Genomic DNA, 21,898 nt, shown 5'->3' on the forward strand with positions numbered 1-21,898 from the left:
GAAATGAATTTCATTGAGTAGAGAAACAACTGATTTCTCTCCAGTAGAAAAGACAACTTCAAATGTTACAATTTATTGCCTGGTTGGATATTAACCAGTTTTGCATCTATTAGCAAATTTATTTCAGCGTTGCTTTGACCGACTACATAAATCTCTGTTCCTCAAATTATCCTTTGAATCAGTGGTTTCCTCATTAATTAAGGAGTTGAATAAAATCTTTGACATGTCCATTTTATGCTTATTTGCAGAAAGTGATGTTTTTAACTCTTTGAAAATCATACTTTATCATTACTAGACCCCACAGAATTTACAAAAATGAGACAGAGTCTTTACTCTCAAGAAGCCTAAAAGGTGAGCTATAACATAACAAATATGCAAAGTAAGCTAAGTTCCATAAAGTCAGTATATGTTATAGAACTCTAAGGAAAGGAGAAGTTACGCAGGCTAGGTTGATCAGGAAAGATTTCATAGATAATAGAGGACTTCACAGAAGCCTTTGAGGCAAATATGGGGGTATTCCATTTCTAGCATGAACAAAAGAGTAGGAATAGAGAAGTTTGTTTTGTGTATAAGGAAGAGAGGAAGAATAAGAAGTTAGGTTTAGCTATATTGAGCTTGAGATACCTGTGGGGCATTGATGTAGAAGAGGTCTGCAAGTAATTGGAAATGAATATCTAACACTTGAATAAAATGTTAGACTAAAAATAGGAATTTGAAAATCACTGACCATGAGAGAAAGAGCCTACTGCTACTTTGTGCTGTTATTATATTCAGGTTATGGTGACTGTACGGTAATATTAATAGCTTCCATTTATTAAGTATTTACTAACTATTAGGTGTCAGGCTCCCTTATATTATTTCATTTAAACTTTACGATTACTCTGTTGGGTATGTATTATTATCCACATTTTATAGATGAGAAGACTGAGGTTCAGAGAAGTAATTTGATCAAGGTCACAGTGCTGGGAATTGAAGATGCCAGGATTAGAGACTAAGGTATTTGATTCCAAAGCTCATGATCTTAATCAGTAGGTTATATTGTCATGCAAAATTGGTTTTTGTTTTTTTGATTTTGTTTGTTTGCTTGTTTTGTTTTGTTTGGAGGGTGCAGATTAGCTAGTATACTTTGAGCACACCATGGGTAAGGTTACTTCCCTTAAGAAAGAGCAGAGGAATCTCCCTGGAGGATAGAACATGAGCTATAGATAAAGTAGGTCTTGCTAGACTGAAGTTGGAGTTGAAGAATAAGAAGGCATGAGTGGAATTAGAAAATAACTTTTTGACTTTGAAGGAAAATAGTCAGCCACTTAAAAATGGCAGGAAGACAAGGAGTTGAGAAAGAGGGAAGCCAAGCAAAGTATCTGCAAAGTTGAACCAGGGTTTTTTGCTTGTTTTGGTTTTGAAACAGAATAAAAAACAATGACTTTAGAAACTTGACAATTTGTATGCCTTTTCGTTTTTTGTAATTGTTTAAAATTTGATTTTTCTTTGAATTCAGTAGAGTTTTTTTGGCCTCTCCCGTTGCGGAGCACAGGCTCCGGACGCACAGGCTCAGCGGCCATGGCTCACGGGCTTAGTTGCTCCGCGGCATGTGGGATCTTCCCGGACCAGGGCACGAACCCGTGTCTCCTGCATCGGCAGGCGGATTCTCAACCACTGCGCCACCAGGGAAGCCCCGAATTCAGTAGAGTTTTAATGTTCACTTATCTCAGATATGCTAAGTAGAATAAAATAAATGGGGTTTTTATTCACTCAAAGTTTTAAAGAGAGAAAATATACACTTGAGGGCCAGTTATAGTTACTTACGGAAACAGTAACTATAGGCTATTCAAGGAAAAAGGCTAGGTTCCCTTTTGTAGTCACTCCTGGGAATTATGAGAACCCTTTTCTGCTCAATTCTTGGGGAATTCTGTTTTAACAAGAAATGTCTTTCTCTTTCATCTGTATAATGTAGTAGTTGAAGCCATGGGAGTAGCTATAGCAGACTAGCTATTACTACCATGAATAGATAATCCTCAATAAACTAAGAAATAGTGTAGTGGTTAAAAGTGTAGACCCTAGATTCAGACAGCATAGATTCTAATCCTGGTTCCATTACTTACTGGTTTTGTGATGTGGGGCAAGTCCATTCACTTACTCATTAAGAAAATATGTACTGGGACTTCCCTGGTGGCGCAGTGGTTAAGACTCCGCCTGCCAATGCAGGGGAGTGTTTGAACCCTGGTCCGGGAAGATCCCACATGCTGAGGAGCAACTAAGCCCGTGCACCCCAACTACTGAGCCTGTGCTCTAGAGCCCGCACGCCACAACTACTGAAGCCTGTGCGCTCTAGGACCTGCATGCCACAACTACTAAGCCCGTGTGCTGCAACTACTGAAGCTCGTGTGCCTAGAACCCATGCTCTGCAACAAGAGAAGCCACCGCAATGAAGCCGTTGCAATGCACATCGCGATGAAGAGTAGCCCCTGCTTGCTGCAACTAGAGAAAGCCCGCATGCAGCAACGAAGACCCAACGCAGCCAAAAATTGAAAAAAAGAAAAAAGAAAATTTACTGAGCACTTCCTATATCCCTGTTGTAGGCACTTGAGATCCATATGTGAAAAAAATAGACAAAGATCTCTGGCCTTGTGGAACTTATATTTGGGGGAAGGACAGACAGACAATAAATAATGGACATAATAAATAAATACATATGTGATATGTTAGAAAATAAGTGTTATAGGGAAATTAAAAAATAGAGCTGGGTAAGGGAGATTGGAAGTATGGAAACTGGGACAAGGCTAGCTGCAATTTTAAATAGGGAGATGAAGATAGGCATTTTGTTGAGAAGGTAACATTTGATCAGACTTGAAGGAGGTGAGGGAGATAGCCAGAAAGAGGGCTATGTGGAGGAAGCTTATTCCAGGCAGGGAGAGCAATAATCACAGAGGCGAGGCCCTAAGGGAGGAGTGTGCCTGGCATGTTTCTAGAATATCAAGGTGCCCACTGAGGTTGAAGCACGGTGAGCAAGGGGGAAAGCAGGAGGAATAAGAATAGGGCCATTCATGTAGTGCTCTGTAAACCAGTGTAGAGACATGGGCTTTTATTCTGAGTTAAGATGGGAAGCCATGGGAGTGTCTTAAAGAGAGGACAGATATGCTCTGACTTGGTGTTACAAAGGATCATTCTGGCTTCTGTGTTTAAAATAGACTGTAGAGGGGCAGTGGTTACCTAACTACTTGGGGCCTTGGTTTCCTCATGTGTAAATGGGGATAATAATCTCTATCTCTTAAGGTTGTCCTTAAAAACAATGAAAAAGTAAATAAATAAAGCACTTGGCACAGGTCTAGCACATAGTAGCCACTCAATAAGTGTTAGCTATCATTTTTAGCATCATGATCTCTGTACCAAAAAGTTTTTTCTAAAGTCAAGGAGAATTCTTTGTGAGAAATCTTTAGGGACCAGAAAGAAGGCAGTACAAGATGCACAGCAAATTAAGTTTTCACATTTTAAGTTCTGATCTAGTTTTGCTATTGTTCTTCAGATTTATGGAAAGTTGACATGACTAACTTCTATGATAATTTTAATTATCCTTTGTTGAGCCTGCAGAACCCTAGTGTTCTCTTAGGACTGTAAAAACTGCAGGGGTTATTTTTTCCTAAAAGTTTGGAGGACTTGGTTAAATATACAAATGATTGAACATGTAGATGGAATTCATTCATTTATTAATTCAACAAATAGTTATTGAGCTCTTACTATGTGCCAAGGACCATGTTAGGTGCTGGGGACATTAGTGAACCAGACTCAGTCCCTGTAGTGAGGGAGATGTACATGTAATCAGCTGATTACAATTCAGAGTGAAAAATGTTTGGGACAGTTCTAAGCACAGCAATCTGTCCAAGATATAGACCAAGAAATTTTAGTAAAACTATGGAACAATCCTACTATCTACTTAATTCAACAAAGAACATTTGTAACAAATTTCTAGAGATGGCTGAAGCTCCACAAAGCATAGCACTTGCATATGTGGATCACAGTCTTCTACAGGGACTGATGATGAAAAGCAAAATGGTCTGAATAAAAATGAGATAGAGGGGGGAACTGATTATTTAATATTTTTCAACGATAATACATAGTAAGTACTGTGATTCATAGCCAAAACCAGATTAAGAGCTCATCTGATCCTTTTTTGGCTGTTTTTTCCCTCCCTAGAGTAAAGAGTTATTACAAATCTTTACCTTGTTGCCAGGATTGGCTAATCAGTCAGTCACAAATACATCTATTATGTCTGAGGAACTAAGAATACAGTGGTAAGCAAGAGAATAGTATCTCTGTCCTCAGGGTATTTACTGTCTAGTGGGGATGACACATGTTACATAAATCATTACCAATGGAATGTAAGCTCCATGAAGGCAGGGCCTTGTCTTTTTGTTTTGTTCACTGCTCTATCCCCAGAATCTAGAACAGCTGATATGTAATAGGTTTCTCTGTAAAAACTTATTAAGCTTATAACTCTTATTTTGGAATGTTTGATTTTATTTATTTTTTACCATGTACATCAATTATGTTGTCAAAGTTTATTCATATATTTGCACATGTATATATATGTATATATATAAAATACTTGCATGTACATACATATATATAAAATGAGTATATGTGTATATATGTATATCTACATATACATACACACACACACACACACACATATGACTCCTTTTGAATTTGGACAGAAAACCCCAATGGCTTCAGTTTCCACAGGAGAAGCTGAAGTTGACATGACCTTCCAGAACATTCCAGCACCATCTTTGCAGGGGGAGACAGGAGAGGGGTAAGAAGTACTATGCAAGCCTTACAGGAAAAGCCACGTTATTGCTTTTTTAACAATAAAACCATCAGCCTCCTTCCAAGCTGCATACTTGCAAATCTTGAAAAGTTCGAGAAAAATCTTTAGCTCCAGCCCCATGCCAGGCTCTAGTTTTGCAGTTTATCTCTAAATGGCTGAAACATTAGCTTTCTCACTCTAAAGAATGTTTCCTTACTCTCTTGGTTTATCAGCTTCAAGGGCCCAAGGAGCTTTCTCGGGTCAGAGAGAGGCCTAGGTCTGCAAGAGCTGGAGCTAGAGGCTTGGAGCCCAGCAACCCTACCAGCTGGCCCAGCGGCACCCTATGTGTTGAAATCCAGCTCCAACAGCACTCCCACCAGCCCCAGGTCTCTGAGACATGTGCTCAGAAAGCAACCAGGGGCCACCCCTTCCAGCTCAACCTTTCTAGACCAAGTCAAAGTCATGACTCCTGAGGAATAGCTGCAGGGAAGGTGGGGGTACCCTCCCCTGCCAACCCCTCAGAGATAAACACAACAGATGGGCAAAAATGGGGGAGGTCCACAGAGAAGGGTCAGCAGCAATGCTCAGGAAGGGGTGGGTAATGCCTCCCCAGTTCAAATTGCTTTAGGTTTGTTGCTGGTAAAATCTAAGCTTATAACTTAATAAAATAAGTAAAGTACTGTGAAAGAATAAAAGGTATAATATAGAGTATTAGCTTAGAATGTAAGGGTCGGGGAAAGGTTCCTTGAGGAAGCAATGTTTAAACTGAAACCTGAAAAGAAAACTGGCAGAAAGAAAGAAGAACATCCCTATCACATGCTGTACTTTTCCTGTATTTACCTCACTTCAACTGGAATCAATTATTTCATTTTCTAGCTTCACTGTAACATCGGAAGGTCAGAGACCAAGTCAATTTGTCAACAAGATCCCCGAATCCCTAGAACCCAGTACGTAGTAGGGACTTCCAAATGAATTGAATACTTTTTGAGAAGGAAATTCAAACATGTAGTGTCTGCCAGTGGAATAATTATAGCCTCTCAGGAGAGGCAATTCTATATAATACCATATGCACAAGAATCTGGTTAAGATAGGAAATATTTACCTGTCATAAATCTTGGCAATTCTCAGCTCTCCTCTTCCCTTTCGCAAGCTTATTCTTGTTGTTGAAGCATGAGCCAGAATGTGTCCCCCGATGGGCTTTTTCGGGTCTGCCTGAAAACTGAATTAATAAAACACCTTTTCGGGTTTCATCATATGGACTATATACAGTACTACTTGCAATTACAAGGCAACTTTTCTGTGGAGTATGGCAGGGGACAGAGTAGGTTTGCATTCTAAACAAGCAGAGGCTTGTTCATAAACCAGGGAATGGGCTAGAGTTTGGAGCTGCTATGTACCCCATTGCCATCCAGTTCAGGCTTCTGAGATTCCTATGATAAATGGTTCATGTTTTGTTTGATTTTTTAAAAATAAAAAACACAAATAAAACACTACTCACTGTTTTAGGATAAATCTTGGGGTTAAGCAATTTTTCTTTACAAAATACAAAGATTGAATTTATTCATTCATTCATGTATCAGAAGTATTTATTAATGGCTTACTGTGTGCCAACCACTATTCTAGTCTAATAAATAAGTAATACCCAACCCTCCCTCATGATGCTACGATGTAAATGAGAGCAGATTGAGAACCTCCTTCTTATTCATTAACTGTACATTGGAAGCCTTCAATGTTGTACTGGTTATGAATTTGAGGTGAGAAGAATCTCAGAAATATCTTTATCGCTGATGTCTAAAGTTTATTCTTCTAAAATAGGATACAGAAAAGATAAGCTCTTACTATGATCTTATCAATTCAAAAATATATTATGATTGCAAGGTAGTTACAAATATTGACACTCTTGAGAGATATACTCACTAGGGGACTAACACTCACTTGGCAAGAAGTGAAAGTTTCTTAATAAATCTAATATAGTAAGCCCTTCAAAAAAGCCTAGGTGCAAAAAGCCTCCACAAAATACTAGCAAACCGAATCCAGCAACATATCAAAAGGATTATACACCATGACCAAGTAGTATTTATTCTAGGAATGCAAGAGTGGTTCAACATAGGAAAATCATCATTGTAATATACCATATCAATAGAGTGAAGGACGCAGTGGTTGAGAATCTGCCTGCTAATGCAGGGGACACGGGTTCGAGCCCTGGTCTGGGAGGATCCCACATGCCGTGGAGCAACTAGGCCTGTGAGCCACAGCTACTGAGCCTGCGCGTCTGGAGCCTGTGCTCTGCAACAAGAGAGGCCGCGATAGTGAGAGGCCCGCACACCATGATGAAAAGTGGCCCCCGCTTGCCACAACTAGAGAAAGCCCTCGCACAGAAACGAAGACCCAACACAGCAAAACTAAAGAAATAAATTTTTAAAAAAATAGAATGAAGGAGAAAACCACAAGATCATGTCCTTTGATCAAGAAGAAAATCTAGGCTTCAAAATCATCAATAAATGGAACTGAACTTAAACTAACAGGTTACACTCGATCAAAATAAATTTTGGTATAGCATAATAGCCTCAGCTTTGGGAGAATTCAGCTGCAAGTCAATTCAAATTCTGGTTGCTCCATGAAGTTCAGGATTCTGTTTACTGTAAGCATGAGGCTTGGTGTAGTGATGATGTGGCTGATTGACACAAGGCTAAAGAGATTGTAGGTTAATGGGGATATGAAGCTCTCTGGGAAAGGAGCCTGCTAATATAAACTGTTGCTTTTATTTTATTTTATTTTTTATTTTTTGGGGCCACACCTCACAGCACATGGGATCTTAGTTCCCTGACTGGGGATTGAAGCCACATCTCCTGGGTGGAAGTGCAGAGTCTTAACCACTGGACAGCCAGGGAAGTCCCAAACTGCTGCCTTTTGAGCTGTTCATTTCACTGCTTAGAGTCTTAGGTGGTGGGATTTTAGTCCATCATATATCTAAGCTGACTTGTCTTCACTCAGGGCACCATGGGGATGGGTTGGTTGGCTGTCCGTTAGTGCCTTCTGATTTTTGTGGAGTCAAACAATTGAAAAAAATAAAAAATAAACTGCTGCTTGATTAAATGGCTCACAGGTTAGGACCAGCTGGCTGGGGTTGGATAGGATTGATTGATTCAGCAGGTCCAATGTGAAAACAAGAACAGAGTTAGTTTTGGAGTGAACCACTATCAAGAAAGTAGCATCCAGGCAGGTGAGACTGACAGGAGTTAAGAAGTCAGAAGATAGGTTGCTTTACTCAGACAGCTGAAAGGGTAGTAAAGCAATGAAGACCTTTCAGTTGGATGAAATAGCTAGAGATGAATTATCTCTATAATGCTTACAGATCAATGCCACTCTTTTTAATGGAATAACTCTAAACCTTCCAGGTTACCCTCCATTACAGGTGGTTCTTCAAGGTCTTAAAAGAATTCTATGTTCTACATAGATGGGCTGCTTGAGGGCTTGATGATATTCTCAGCTGGGCTGTGAACTCTGAACTCGCAAACACTGTATTTATGCTTCTTCTTTTTTTTTTTTTCCGGTATGCGGGCCTCTCACTGTTGTGGCCTCTCCCGCTGCGGAGCACAGGCTCCGGACGCGCAGGCCCAGCGGCCATGGCTCACGGGCTTAGTTGCTCCGCGGCATGTGGGATCTTCCCGGACCAGGGCACGAACCCGTGTCTCCTGCATCGGCAGGCGGATTCTCAACCACTGCGCCACCAGGGAAGCCCTGTATTTATGCTTCTTTAGTGCATTTTGCATGTCCTGCCTTTATTGCTACTATTATTATTTACATATTATATTCCCCCTTAATCCCTCACCTATTACCTATCACTAAGCTCCTTAAGGGCAGATGACATTGTATTCAGCTCGGTAGCAACCAGCCACACAGTGGGTGCTCAAAAATATTTTTTGTACTTAAGACATAGAAGTTACAAAAATATCAAGGAGAATATTGGGCAATAGAAAGATAGGTGCCCCCACAGCAGGTAGACCAGTTAGAAACTGCTATAAAGAGGAGACAAGAAAGGAGAGTCGGGGTTCGCTAAATGGGCAGAGAGAAGTTTTAACAGCTATGTTAATGCTTCTCACAGATGGTCTCTCCATACTGCCTAGTAATTCTTCTATATGAGCCTGGTTAACCTCACCTCCCCTTTACCAAACTTTCAGTAGTCTCCTTAAGCAGTCTTTTCTGTTCTTTTCCCTAACTTTGGATGACACTGCCTGCTTCTTCACAAAGAAAAGGAGGGCTCTCGGGAAGACAGTCCCTCAACTTCTGCTTCTTCTTTTCTGCTACCTACATACAGTCCTCCCTCTGTATCCACAGGGGGAATCCGTTCCAGAACCCACCTCCCAACCATGGATACCAAAATTCATGAATGTTCAAGTCCCTTATATAAAATGGTGTGAAAAAAAAATGGTGTGGTATTTGCATGTAACCTACACACATCCTCCCAAATACTTTATTTTTTTTTAATTAAATAAAATTTTTTATTGGAGTATAGTTGATTTACAATACTGTGTCCTCCCATATACTTTAAATCATCTCTAGATTACTTATAATACCTAATACAATGTAAATGCTACATAAATAGTTGTAAATACAATCTAAATTCTATGTAAATAGCTGCTAGAGCATGGCAAATTCAAATTTTGCTTTTTGGAACTTTCTGGATTTTTAAATTCTGATTATTTTTGATCCTAGGTTGGTTGAATTCATGGATGTGGAACCTATGGATACGAAAGGCCCACTGTACTTATCTACAGCTGTCCTCATTCTTCCTCCTCAAACTTTAATTTTTTCTTATTTCAGCAAGTCCTCTTATACCTCAATGCTTTTATAAACTCAGTTATCTCTGAAGCAAAAGCCACTTTCCTATTGTGTTTGCTCATTTAGCTCCTACTCACCCATCAAGTGTCATCCCTTCTTGAAAACCATGCCCGATACCCTGAAACAGAGTAGAGCCTACCTTCCCTGTCCTCTCATATCACTATGTATATAACTCTATTAAAGCACACTGCATTATAATTTTTAATTCATGGGTCTCATTCCCCAACTATACTCTAAATCCTTATTCATTTTAGTAACTCCAGTGCCTAGAAAAGTACCTGTAATATAAAAAACACTCAATAATTCTTGTTGAATGGATACGGGAAGAGAAGACAATTTGGGTTTCCTCCAAATTAGATCCTTTTAGACACAGATTTGTGATTTATCTTCAAAGAAGCTGTAATTCAAGGAACTTTTATTTATTTATTTATTTTATTTATTTATTTTTGTGGTACGCTGGTCTCTCACTGTTGTGGCCTCTCCCATTGCGGAGCACAGGCTCCGGACGCGCAGGCTCAGCGGCCATGGCTCACGGGCCCAGCCGCTCCGCAGCATGTGGGATCTTCCCGGACCGGGGCTCGAACCCGTGTCCCCTGCATCGGCAGGCAGATTCTCAACCACTGCGCCACCAGGGAAGCCCAAGGAACTTTTAAAGGGTGTTCTGACAGAAAGGGAAATGTAAAAGGAGACAGGATTTCCCCCTAATTGAAGTAATCCTCCCGGCCTCCACCCCCTTACAGATAATCTAAGGAAGAGCAGGAATCTGTAGGTTTTAGCTGTATGGCTATGTTTTTTTCTTAGCAAAGTATTGTTTGTTATTACCAATGTGGTACCCTATGCACAAAAGAGAATAGGTACTACTGCCTGTCATTGATTACTCCAGGTGAAGAGCCTGAGTGTTAAGAATGTCGTTTCCGGGGCTTCCCTGGTGGCGCAGTGGTTGAGAATCTGCCTGCTAATGCAGGGAACACGGGTTTGAGCCCTGGTCTGGGAGGATCCCACATGCCCCGGAGCAACTAGGCCCGTGAGCCACAACTACTGAGCCTGCGCGTCTGGAGCCTGTGCTCCGCAACAAGAGAGGCCACAATAGTGAGAGGCCCGCGCACCGCGATGAAGAGTGACCCCCGCTTGCCACAACTAGAGAAAGCCCTCGCACAGAAATGAAGACCCAACACTGCAAAAATAAATAAGTAAATTAATTAATAAAATCCTACCCCCAACATCTTGTTAAAAAAAAAAAAAAAAAAAAGAATGTCGTTTTGTCGTTTCCTTACTTACCTGGTGGCGCAGTGGTTAAGAATCCGCCTGCCAATGCAGGGGACACGGGTTCGAGCCCTGGTCCAGGAAGATCCCACATGCCGCGGGGCAACTAAGACCATGTGCCACAGCTACTGAGCCTGCGCTGTAGAACCCACGAGCCACAACTACTGAGCCCACGTGCCACAACTACTGAAGCCCGTGTGCCTAGAGTCCATGCTCTGTGGCAAGAGAAGCCACTGCAGTGAGAAGCCTGCACACCACAATGATGAGTAGCCCCCGCTTGCCACAACTAGAGAAAGCCCACACGCAGCAACGAAGACCCAACACAGCCAAAAATAAAAATAAATAAAATAAATTTAAAAAAAATATGTTGTTTCCAAAGGGAGATGATTTTGAATGAACTAAATGAGAAATAAATGATAGGATCTGCAAAAGTGCTAAGAAATCATATAGGAAAGATAATATGGGGAGAAAAAAGTCCTAAAAAGTGACTCATAATGTAAGTGGTTATACTTAATTAAAATAAATTGCAACATAGCATAACAGCCTTTGCTCTGGGAGAATATCAATCCAATTCAAATTTTACTTGCTCCATCAAAGTGTTCAGGATTCTGTGTAGAAATTATGGCTCTTTGACTTTTCTTGTAGGTCACTAACACTTTGATAATTTAATAAAAGATATAGACTCTCCCCCAGAAAAATGCACATATGTACACATACAAAAACTTTCATATAAGTTTAGGAGATTCATGGTCCACCCTGCCCCCTGCCCCGGTGTGGTTGGCTATTAACAATAACATTCACAACCAAGATTTACTGAGTCCTTACTATGTGGCAGACACTCTTCTAACTCATCTAATTATTTCCCTTTGCTTGGATTCCATATTTAGTAAATAGCTTTGGATTAAAATTTGGATTCCTATAGAGGTCTGCCTACAAGGAGAGAATGCCCTGGTCACAAGAGCTTAAGATGTAGTTACATTTTTCTTTATCAGTAAACTGGCCCTCTGATCTTTTGTTGAGTCTCATGAGTTTGATTAATGTGAGTCTGTCCCTGAGAAATGGATTTGTGCTCAGTAGGATGACCAAATCAAATCTCTGTCTGTAAGGCTGAGGGCCCTGAACACTGGTCAACTCACCAGGGTAATGGATACATCCCTGCAAAGCGTCTCATATGACAGCATGCTAACCTTTTCCCAGGCACATACAGTGGTGTAAGAGCTTTAGAGTTAGACCTGGGTTCAAATTTTGGCTTATCAGCCAGCCATATGACCTCAGGAAAATTGTTAATCATTCTAAGTGTCTGTTTCTTCATTTTATTTATTTATTTATTTATTTATTTTTTTGCGGTACGTGGGCCTCTCACTGTTGTGGCCTCTCCCGTTGTGGAGCACAGGCTCAGTGGCCATGGCTCACAGGCTCAGCCACTCCGCGGCATGTGGGATCTTCCCAGACCGGGGCACGAACCCGTGTCCCCTGCTTCGGCAGGCGGACTCTCAACCACTGCGCCACCAGGGAAGCCCTGTTTCTTCATTTTAAATGGAGGATAATAATTGTACCTAACTGGTATGGTAGTTGTAACAATAAAATGAAATAATTTAGGTAAGGCATTAACCCAGTGACTGCAATTATTATTATCTGCCTTCCTAATCCTGATTCACTTATTATCTATGTTACCTTGGGCTAATTATTTACCTTTATGAATCTCAGTTTCTTTAACTGTAAAACGGGAACAAAGAAAAACACCCCTTACTTTTTAGGGCTGTTGTAAAGATTCAAGATATATTTAATCTAACTTATTGGGAGCCTACTACATGCCAGGAACTGTGCCAGGTCATCTATAAAGCATTAGATTTACCCTTTCAGTAATCTTGGCACATAAGAGATACTCAATAAATGGTAACTATTATTATTTAACTAAATGATTCCGTTAAAACCCTCTTTCAGTGACATGTTAATCAAGAAACATTTCTTAAAGTTTCTTTGAACTTCTTGAGTATTCTAGCAGTTATAAACAAGTCTTGAGGTAAAGTACAAGAAGGTGTAATAGCATTCCACATTCTTTTAGAGGGCTTTAATTTACTTCTATTTCTGACCAAGTAAAAACGGCTTCAGAAAACCACCCACATGCCTCCTTTAGCCTACTCTCTTATTTCCCCTTCGTTTATTTTATCTTCTCTTCTTTCCTCCTTTTCTCAGGGGATGGGGGAGTATGATGAGAAGGAGGAAGAGATGGGGGTGGATATTAGGAATAAAGAGGGGCCAAGAAAGATTGTTTCATTTATCCCCCTCTGGTTGAACAGGATACAGCCTGTTATATTGTTGACAGTAAGACCCGGAACCTCCTGACCTTCCAACTGCAAATTAGGGTGCAGGGAGTATAGGATTATGGTGACGGTAGGGCAGGTGATATTTTTCTGGGAGTGAGATAGGAAGAATAGCACAGTGAGACTAAAAGAACCTCAACTTTGAAGTCAAAGAAACCTGGGTTCAAAATCTGACTCCTGTTTTTTAACTGTATGATTGAGCAAGTAGGCACTCTGAGCCTCTGTTTCCTCCTTTACATATTAGGAATAATAAGAGTGTCTACCTCAAACACTGGTTGGAGTGGAGACCTTGAGGAGTCTGGGAAAGGGCAAACTTGAGGGACAATTGATACTCCTGGTACTTTCGACTTGCTAAGGGTTAAGCTTAAAGATGGAATTTTTGAGAAGGGGTCCATTGAGAGAAAGACTGGGTGAACCATGTCCAAGAGAGAGGAGGATGTTTTGAGATAAGAGGAAGATAAAGAGAATTTTGGTGAAAAAGAAGAGATGGTTAAAAAAAAAAAGGAGTATATTTAAGAAGTTTTGTTAAATAACCCCACCCCCCATTTCCTCCCAAAATATGCAGAAAAATCTACACATTTTTCAAAACTTTGAAGATAGAATTCGGGGGGGCTGGTGGTTGGGGGGTTGGGGAGAGATATAGCAATATACTGAGACTGGCTTCATAGAACAGGGAGGTCTAGGACGCTAAGTTATGTTGGGGTGATATGAGAATTATATAAGATGATACATGAAAGCACTTGGCACATGCTAAGCAACCAATAAATATAAGTGCTCTTAATTTTGAGGGAGAGGAAAGTAAAATTCAAATAATTTAAATGTTGCACAAGGTCACCATGCTAGTGGCTTTGGTTTAATGTTTTTTTCTCTAACCATATTGCCTCTTTTTAAAAAAAAAATTAATTGATTAATTTTTGGCTGCATTGGGTCTTCGTTGCTGTGCGGGGGCTTTTTCTAGTTGCAGTGAGCAGGGGCTACTCTTCGTTACAGTGCACAGACTTCTCATTGCGGTGGCTTCTCTTGTTGTGGAGCACGGGCTCTAGGCACGCGGGCTTCAGTAGTTGTGGCTTGCGGGCTCTAGAGCGCAGGTTCAGTAGTTGTGGCGCGCGGGCTTAGCTGCTCTGCGGCATGTGGGGATCTTCCCGGACCAGGGATCAAACCCACGTCCCCTGAATTGGCAGGCAGATTCTTAACCACTGCGTCAACAGGGAAGTCCCGAAATTTCCTCTTAATTTATACTAATGATGTAGAATCAGTAAGTGACATCCTTAAAGAATAAACTGCACATTTACAAGACTGCAAATGTTCTAAGATGACTTTTAGGGAAACAAATACACAAATGAAGTAGGGGGCAACATCATGGCCTTATTTGTTGCTTATCTTATTTTTGCTGTGGTATGGAGCTTTACAGGCTGATACTTTGACTTTATTTCCAGGCCTTCATCAACTGGCTCATTCTAGTTCTAAGATCTGTATCTGTAAGCCTCATCTAGGAGTTACTGCTCTGGTGTATCATATGGCAGCTCCTTGCCTCTATAATTTTGTTCCTTTTTAATACGATGTGCCATCAAGTATAATGCATGGGATAGAAGCCTCAATTATTGTCAGTGTGCTTGGGTACTCATACCAATTATAGTGATATTTCTCTGACAGGCTCCAGGGGAGTTGCAGCTTGGAGTTCCTTAACACTGAGAAACAAAGATATTTCCTTTATGGGAAGTATTCTAATAGCATTTGAAATCCTTTAGTTTAAAACTGTCCTGTTTTCTTTTTTAATTTAGCTGTGGCAATTTATGTGCTTACAGCACATGCATTTAATTTGTATTGTTATAATGTACTTTAGAATATACTAATTATAGTGAAACCTGTTTCCATATAACTTGGCTAGGTGGAGGAGATGCTGTTTCAAAGCAGATTCACCCAGCAAAAATACTAGTCTTTGTTACCTTCTTCGGCTCTTTTCTTAGCTTATTTCATTATAAATCTCCTCCCCTCTTTGAACTTCTGCAATTATTTCCTTTCTGTCACCTCTCTATTTTTCTCTTATTGGAGTCAATTCAAAATGGTTTTACTCTTTTTGAAACTTTCTACAAATATAAGAAAAAGAACCCTATCTGACCTAATTTCCACAGACTTCCTTTGTCTTCTAACTCTAGATCGATAGTTTTGGCCTGTTCAATGTTCCCTCCCTACACCTGAAGAAAGAACATTGCTCTTTAACTTGTACTGTTTTATTTGAATGCAACCCACTTCCTCCCTCTGAGCCAATGAGTCATTTTCTCTTTTTAAAGCGAGCCTTAAAAATCTCCCATTTCTCTTCAGTTTAAAATTATTCTCTTTGTGAAGTACTTCATGTCCTGTATATGAAAGACACCCTATAAAACAGAGAATATTGCCTTAACCACTCAAGGACTACAGACAATGCATGACCTACCAAGACTTTAAAATTTTGAGTTAAATGGACATCATTTATTTTTTTCCTAATGGAGGCAAGGCACATAGTCTCTCTTGTTCACTAGTGAATTCCTAGAACGCTGATATAGTAGATTTTCAATAAATGTATACTGAACGAATAAATGATTGATTTCCCCCTCCTCAATCTTTCTAACTTGCTTGGACTTCCCTGGCGAGCCAGTGGTTAAGACTCTGTACTTCTACTGAGGGGGTGCGGGTTCTATCCCTGGTAGGGGAGCTAAGATCCTGCATGCCGCATGGTGCGGCCAATAAAACCCAAAACACAAACAAAGAAAAAAACCTTGCTTAAAACCTTTCGTGTAATTAATACTTTTCACATTGGTATCTCCTGTAATTAAGTAGAAAATATCATAAAAGCGAATTGAAAAGTGAGAGCTATAGCAAACTGCAGAAGATGCAGCAATACTCCTAGGGTTTAGTTTAGAAAATGCCTAAAGAGAGATACATTCATTTCAGTACAATTTACATAATTTAGAATATCATATCAAATATCTTCTAATATATATGTCAATGACTGATTTATCTGCTACCAAATGATGTACTGACTCAGTTTTAAAGTAACAGAACTTTGTACTGCAACCATCAGAGTAATGATTTAAGCAAGAATCTCCAATGGATATTAAATCTAATGGGTGCAGAACATGATATTTACACAAGTTTCAAAGTATCACCCCACAAATTACTTCCTATGTGTTATATGGAAAAGGTCATAACATAACTTATATATTAGTAGTTTTCCTGCCAAAAGTGTTTCACATTTTAAATAATGAGAAAAAAATCAACTCCAAATTGAGAGACATTCTGAAAAACAGTTGGCCCATGCGCTTCAAAAATGTCACTCACTCCCAATCAGGGGTCATGGGTTCAATCCCTGGTCGGCGAACTAAGATCCCGCATGCTGCACAGCGCCACCAAAAAAGAAAGTCAGTGTCACAAAAATCTAATGAAGGTTGAGGAGCTGTTTTGATTAAAGGAAATTAAAGAGACATGACAAGTACATGGGATGCATGATCCTTAACTGATCCTGAATCAAAAACAAAACAAGAAACCCCCCAAACTACAAAGAATATTATTGGAACAATTGGAGACACTTGAATATAACTGTGTATTGGATAAATAGTACACGAATGTTAAATTCCCTGACTGTGCTAATTATGTTGTAGTTATGTAGAAGAATGTTCTTGTTCTTAGAAGAGATATGCTGAAGTACTAAGAAGTGATGTGTCATGATGTCTGCAAATAATTCTCACTGGTTCAGAGAAAAAAACTCTCAAGAGGTTCACAAAACATATACACTTTTACATATATGAGCATGTGTGTGTATGTAGCATATAGAGAGATTTTACATACACATGCACACACACAAACTCATAGAGGGGAAAAATATGGCAAAATGTTAACACCTGATGAAACTAGGCAAATGATATTTGTGGATTCATTATGCTAGTCTTGCAACTTTTCTCTGGCTAAAAATTATTATAAATAAGAAGTTGCTGAAAAGACCTTTAAAAAAGCAGTACATAGATTCTGGGCTATTTTGACTGCTTATTCAGATACATAATGCTTAAAACTTGATGGTGGCAACTGAACTTTCTTTGAATTTTCTGGGTTTTTTTTGGTAAATATTTATTTATTTGGCTGCGCCGGTCTTAGTTGTGGCATGCAGGATCTTTTTTTTCTTTAGTTGTGGCATGCAGGATCTAGTTCCCTGACCAGGGATTGAACCTAGGCCCACTGCATTAGGAGCACAGAGCCTCTACCACTGTACCACCAGGGAAGTCCTTCTTCAAACTTTCTGTTTCACTATACTACTTTAGCTCTCCTTGTCTTTCTTTTTTTAAAAAAAAATTTAATTTTATTTATTTTTTTATATAGCAGGTTCTTATTAGTTATCCATTTTATACATATGTCAATCCCAATCTCCCAATTCATCACACCACCATCTCCTTGTCTTTCTATTCACTGCCAGCTTTCAAGCAGAGCCATCAATATGTATGTTATGTGCACAACTACTTCAACAAATTCTCAATATGCTTAGTGTGGAGTGAAATTCTGTTTCTTCAAACAGGAGACTTCTCTCACAGGAAGTCTCTTATAAATATATGAGAAATAAATATATCTCATGTATATCCTGTAAATATAAATATATTATATTTATATAACATAATAAATATATAAATTAAATATATATCTCATGTATATCCTGTAGACAGCCTGCTTTTTTTGTTTGTAGGCTAACAGCTTATCAGTGCATTAGAAACTGGAATATGTTTTTCATGTATCTGGAATATAAGTTTTTATTTCCCTAAGATCTTTTTCTTATTGTCCTCCAATATCCTTTTACTCCTAGACAAAAAAGAACCCAAAGTATCTCTGAAAATAGTGAAACTATTGCTTTGTTTTATAAAAAAAACTAGAGAAAAATAGATCTGTATAACAAATAAATGATATTTACAATTATGAAGTAATATGCACTGTGCAAAAAGTGATTTGTGACGTATCTGTGTCCACATCAAGGCTGATGATTTTGGAATTATTTCCTATACTACACTCTAAACCTTTTGATATTAACTTTTGTGAAATACAAAGTAGACTATTAGGGCTTACGTCATAGTTGCTCCTGGGTCAGCAGTCATTTGATTGGTCACAAACACAGCCACATTATATTCTGCATCAAGAAATAAAATTAAGAAACTAAGAGAATGACAATGTGAATATTAAAAGTTCATTGCTTAGATTTCAGAGGTTAGGGCTTCCCTGGTGGCGCAGTGGTTGAGAGTTCGCCTGCCAATGCAGGGGACGCGGGTTCGTGCCCCCGTCCGGGAAGATCCCACAAGCCTCCCAGCGGCTGGGCCTGCGCATCCGGAGCCTGTGCTCCGCAATGGGAGAGGCCACACAGTGAGTGGCCCGTGTACCGGCAAAAAAAAAAAAAGCAGAGTTTAGAAATATTGTGCCATGAATTTATTTGATGAACAAGATTACATTCCTGTTTATTCATTGATATCATAACTTAAAGTTATTATTGTTATATTATTTAGGTACCTATTGTATTAGAATCAGTATTTTTGGTTTAAAAAAAGAGTTGTATTCCATGAAGGAAATATTATTTTTATTATTATTATTTTTTTTGTACGCGGGCCTCTCACTGTTGTGGCCTTTCCCTTTGCAGAGCACAGGCTCCGGACGCGCAGGCTCAGTGGCCATGGCTCACAGGTCCAGCCGCTCCGCGGCATGTGGGATCTTCCCAGACCGAGGCACGAACCCGTGTCCCCTGCATCGGCAGGCGGACTCTCAACCACTGCGCCACCAGGGAATCCCAGGAAATATTATTTTTAAAAAATGGACTGCCTCCTGACATTATTCTGAGCTTCTCTGCAAAACCTACTTAGCAAACAGTCACAGGTGCTATTCTGATATCACCATTTATTTTAAAAATCTACCTTCTGAGGGGCTTTCCTGGTTGCACAGTGGTTAAGAATCTGCCTGCCAAGGCAGGGGACACGGGTTCGAGCCCTCGTCCAGGAAGATCCCACATGCTGTGGAGCAACTAAGCCCGTGTGCCACAACTACTAAGCCTCCGCTCTAGAGCCTGCGAGCCACAACTACTGAGCCCATGTGCCACAACTACTGAAGCCCGCACACCTAGAGCCGGTGCTCCACAACAAGAGAAGCCGCTGCAATGAGAAGCCTGCACACCACAACAAAGAGTAGCCCCTGCTTACCGCAACTAGAGAAAGCCTGCGCACAGCAGTGAAGACCCAATGCAGCCAAAAAAAAAAAAAAAAAAGAGTAACCCCTGTTCACCGCAACTAGAGAAAGCCTCAGCACAGCAATGCAGCCAAATGTAAATAAATAAATAAATAAGTATTTTAAAAATTAAGGAAAAAAAATCTACCTTCTGAGATTTTTTGTAGTCGTGACAACATCTGGGCCAGTTTTTGCTGCCGTTCAGCCAACTCCCCACGACCACTGAAATCCACTCGGAAAAGTGCCATTATTGAATCAATGATCTGTGTAGGATTAATGTAAAAATAAATAATGCATTTGGAAATGGAAGGAAGAAGTTAATTTGAATTGGAAGCAATAGAAGAAAGATAATATGCTAAATAGTTCTAGACTGAGCACCAGTAGTTTGAAGATGCCAGCTTCTTCATGGAACTTTGCTGCTACGTAATCAAGTAGCTCCATCTGATGTTCACCTGGTGGGAAATGCAGTGGGAAAATGTTATAAAAACTAGAAGAAGCAGAGGCTAAGATCATGTATGTTCTTGGGAGTCAGGCAAAAGAGAGTCCTTGAAGGATTTTTTAAATGATGACTTGATTAAATATGATATCATATTCTGCCTTAGCATACATACCAAACACTACCTTATCCAAAAAGAATGTTACTCTCCATTTCAAAGGCAAAGAATAAGAAATAATTTGAGAGCATTTCAATGTCTAAGGACTTACCAGATGATAAAATTTGTGGACTAAATAAATTTGGAGAAAAGTAAAATAGAAAGAGAAAAGAATAGTGTCAAAATGTTGTAAGCATCACTCAAATAATAAATCAGTGCTGCCAACCTTAAAACAGCCTAAGCATCCAATTGCATGGGGCTCTTACTAGTATATGCACGTGCATAAAGTACATTGTCCAGGACTGCATCATGGTCTACACTGAAGCGATCAGCAATGTCCCGAAGGCGATCTGGACGGCTGGAGTAGGCCAGGATTAAGGATTCAATAAATCAATTCCAAAAAGTTTAGACAACAACTACAAAAAATAACACCGTAAGCAAGTGTATCAAAGAGAGGCAAAACACTGTACCTGCAAAGGTATTCTGGAGGATACTAACAATCACTTAAAATCTATATCAGACTTTGTTTTTCATAAGTGCCTCAATTAATGAATACCTTAGGAAGTGATAACAGTGATAGAAATGAGACAGTAATGAATTTAAATATTAAATTATCTAAACAATAACCTTGGAAGTTAGTTGTTATGGCCACTATTACATTTTACAAAGGAGGACACTGACAAACAGAGATTAGGCAAATGACTCAGGATTATGTAGCAAATCAGTTCCAAGAGAAAAACTAGAAACTAAGATTTGTGAATCTCTGTTTTTCTCAGTTCAATAAATATAAACCTAGTCTAGGAAGATAATATCACTGAATTATAATTCAAGTCACTTCAGAGTGAATTAATTCACTCTCTTCATTTTCCTCACTTGTTCAACATGAAATAGTTTAATATATCACTAACCACGTGTTGCCAACAAATGATAAATTTGACTACATAAACCAAAGGGTCAAAAAAGTAACTTCAAGGGTCCAGAAGGGAATTATTATCATATAGTTTTTGGTTTATTTAGGGTTTAAAATCCACTTTCTTCTAAAGGAGTTGTGTTAGCATACTGAAATTAGTAAATTCATAAAGGGGCAAATTCAGTGTACCTGAAAAGGTATTCTGGAAGATGCTAACAATCACTTATACCTATCTAGACTATAAGGGAGTAATAAACATTCTTTATAGGTCTTTGGTGATCCTAACAATATGTCTATAATATTCTCTAAAGTGAAGTAAGATAAAATAAAATGCACGTCTATGGTCTCATTTCACTTTGTTTACAGTATTTGTATAATACTGATCATACTATAAGTAACTGTAAAGTAAGGACCATTTTTAATCTTATTTGTGACACTTGGAACTAGTTCAGTAAACATTGAATTGAATTGTCTTTAGGATTTCCCAGCCGTCTCTGTCCTACAGCACTATATATGTTTTCTTCAGAGCTTTAGTGACAGCCACTTAAATCTTCTATTGCTGCTGAGTGTACCCAGTAGATGTTTTTGGTGGACAAATCAAAGAAGACAAGGAATTGGAAAAGGCAATAAAAAATATTTTTCACTATGTCAGTTTTTACAAAGTCGGGTGACTATGTAACCAGGAATGTAAAAGTTGGGTTTATGCTGAAGGGAAGTTCAAATCAATTTACAAATGTTTATTAACTGATTCCCATATGGAATCGGTTACCATATTAACCAATTACCAGTGCAAGGCAGTGTGGAGGATTTAAGGGTCATAAGATAATCTATGCCATAGGTAAGTGTAAAACATAATTATGTAGGCAAAATATAAACACATAAAAAGAAAAGTACCAAGAGAGAGCAGTATACATGCAAGAGACACTGAAAGAGAGAACAT

General features: G+C 39.2%; 1 protein-coding gene and 2 non-coding genes across 4 annotated transcripts in view; 1 reads left to right on the forward strand and 2 right to left on the reverse strand.

Annotated features, from left to right (window-relative positions):
- The window catches only part of DMC1 (DNA meiotic recombinase 1), a 40,026-nt gene that overhangs the window by 2,454 nt on the left and 15,674 nt on the right, over positions 1-21,898 (reverse strand). Inside the window, exons 8-12 of one of the 2 annotated variants that reach the window (XM_059081873.2) lie at positions 20,315-20,406; positions 19,834-19,907; positions 19,604-19,718; positions 18,316-18,376; positions 5,907-6,023 (exon numbers count right to left, since the gene is read on the reverse strand). In XM_059081873.2, coding sequence (XP_058937856.1) covers positions 5,907-6,023; positions 18,316-18,376; positions 19,604-19,718; positions 19,834-19,907; positions 20,315-20,406 — 459 coding nt within the window. The remainder of the gene's footprint in view (positions 1-5,906; positions 6,024-18,315; positions 18,377-19,603; positions 19,719-19,833; positions 19,908-20,314; positions 20,407-21,898) is intronic. The other variant, XM_067008328.1, reaches the window with a different exon arrangement.
- Positions 7,716-7,865, forward strand: LOC131767535 (small nucleolar RNA SNORA79). Its single transcript, XR_009338742.1, has one exon. It is a non-coding gene; the product is annotated as a small nucleolar RNA SNORA79 (small nucleolar RNA).
- Positions 17,413-17,485, reverse strand: TRNAR-CCU (transfer RNA arginine (anticodon CCU)). Its single transcript has one exon. It is a non-coding gene; the product is annotated as a tRNA-Arg (tRNA).

This window comes from Kogia breviceps, chromosome 12 (genome assembly GCF_026419965.1).
Source record: "Kogia breviceps isolate mKogBre1 chromosome 12, mKogBre1 haplotype 1, whole genome shotgun sequence".
NCBI classification, from domain to species: Eukaryota; Metazoa; Chordata; class Mammalia; order Artiodactyla; family Physeteridae; genus Kogia; species Kogia breviceps.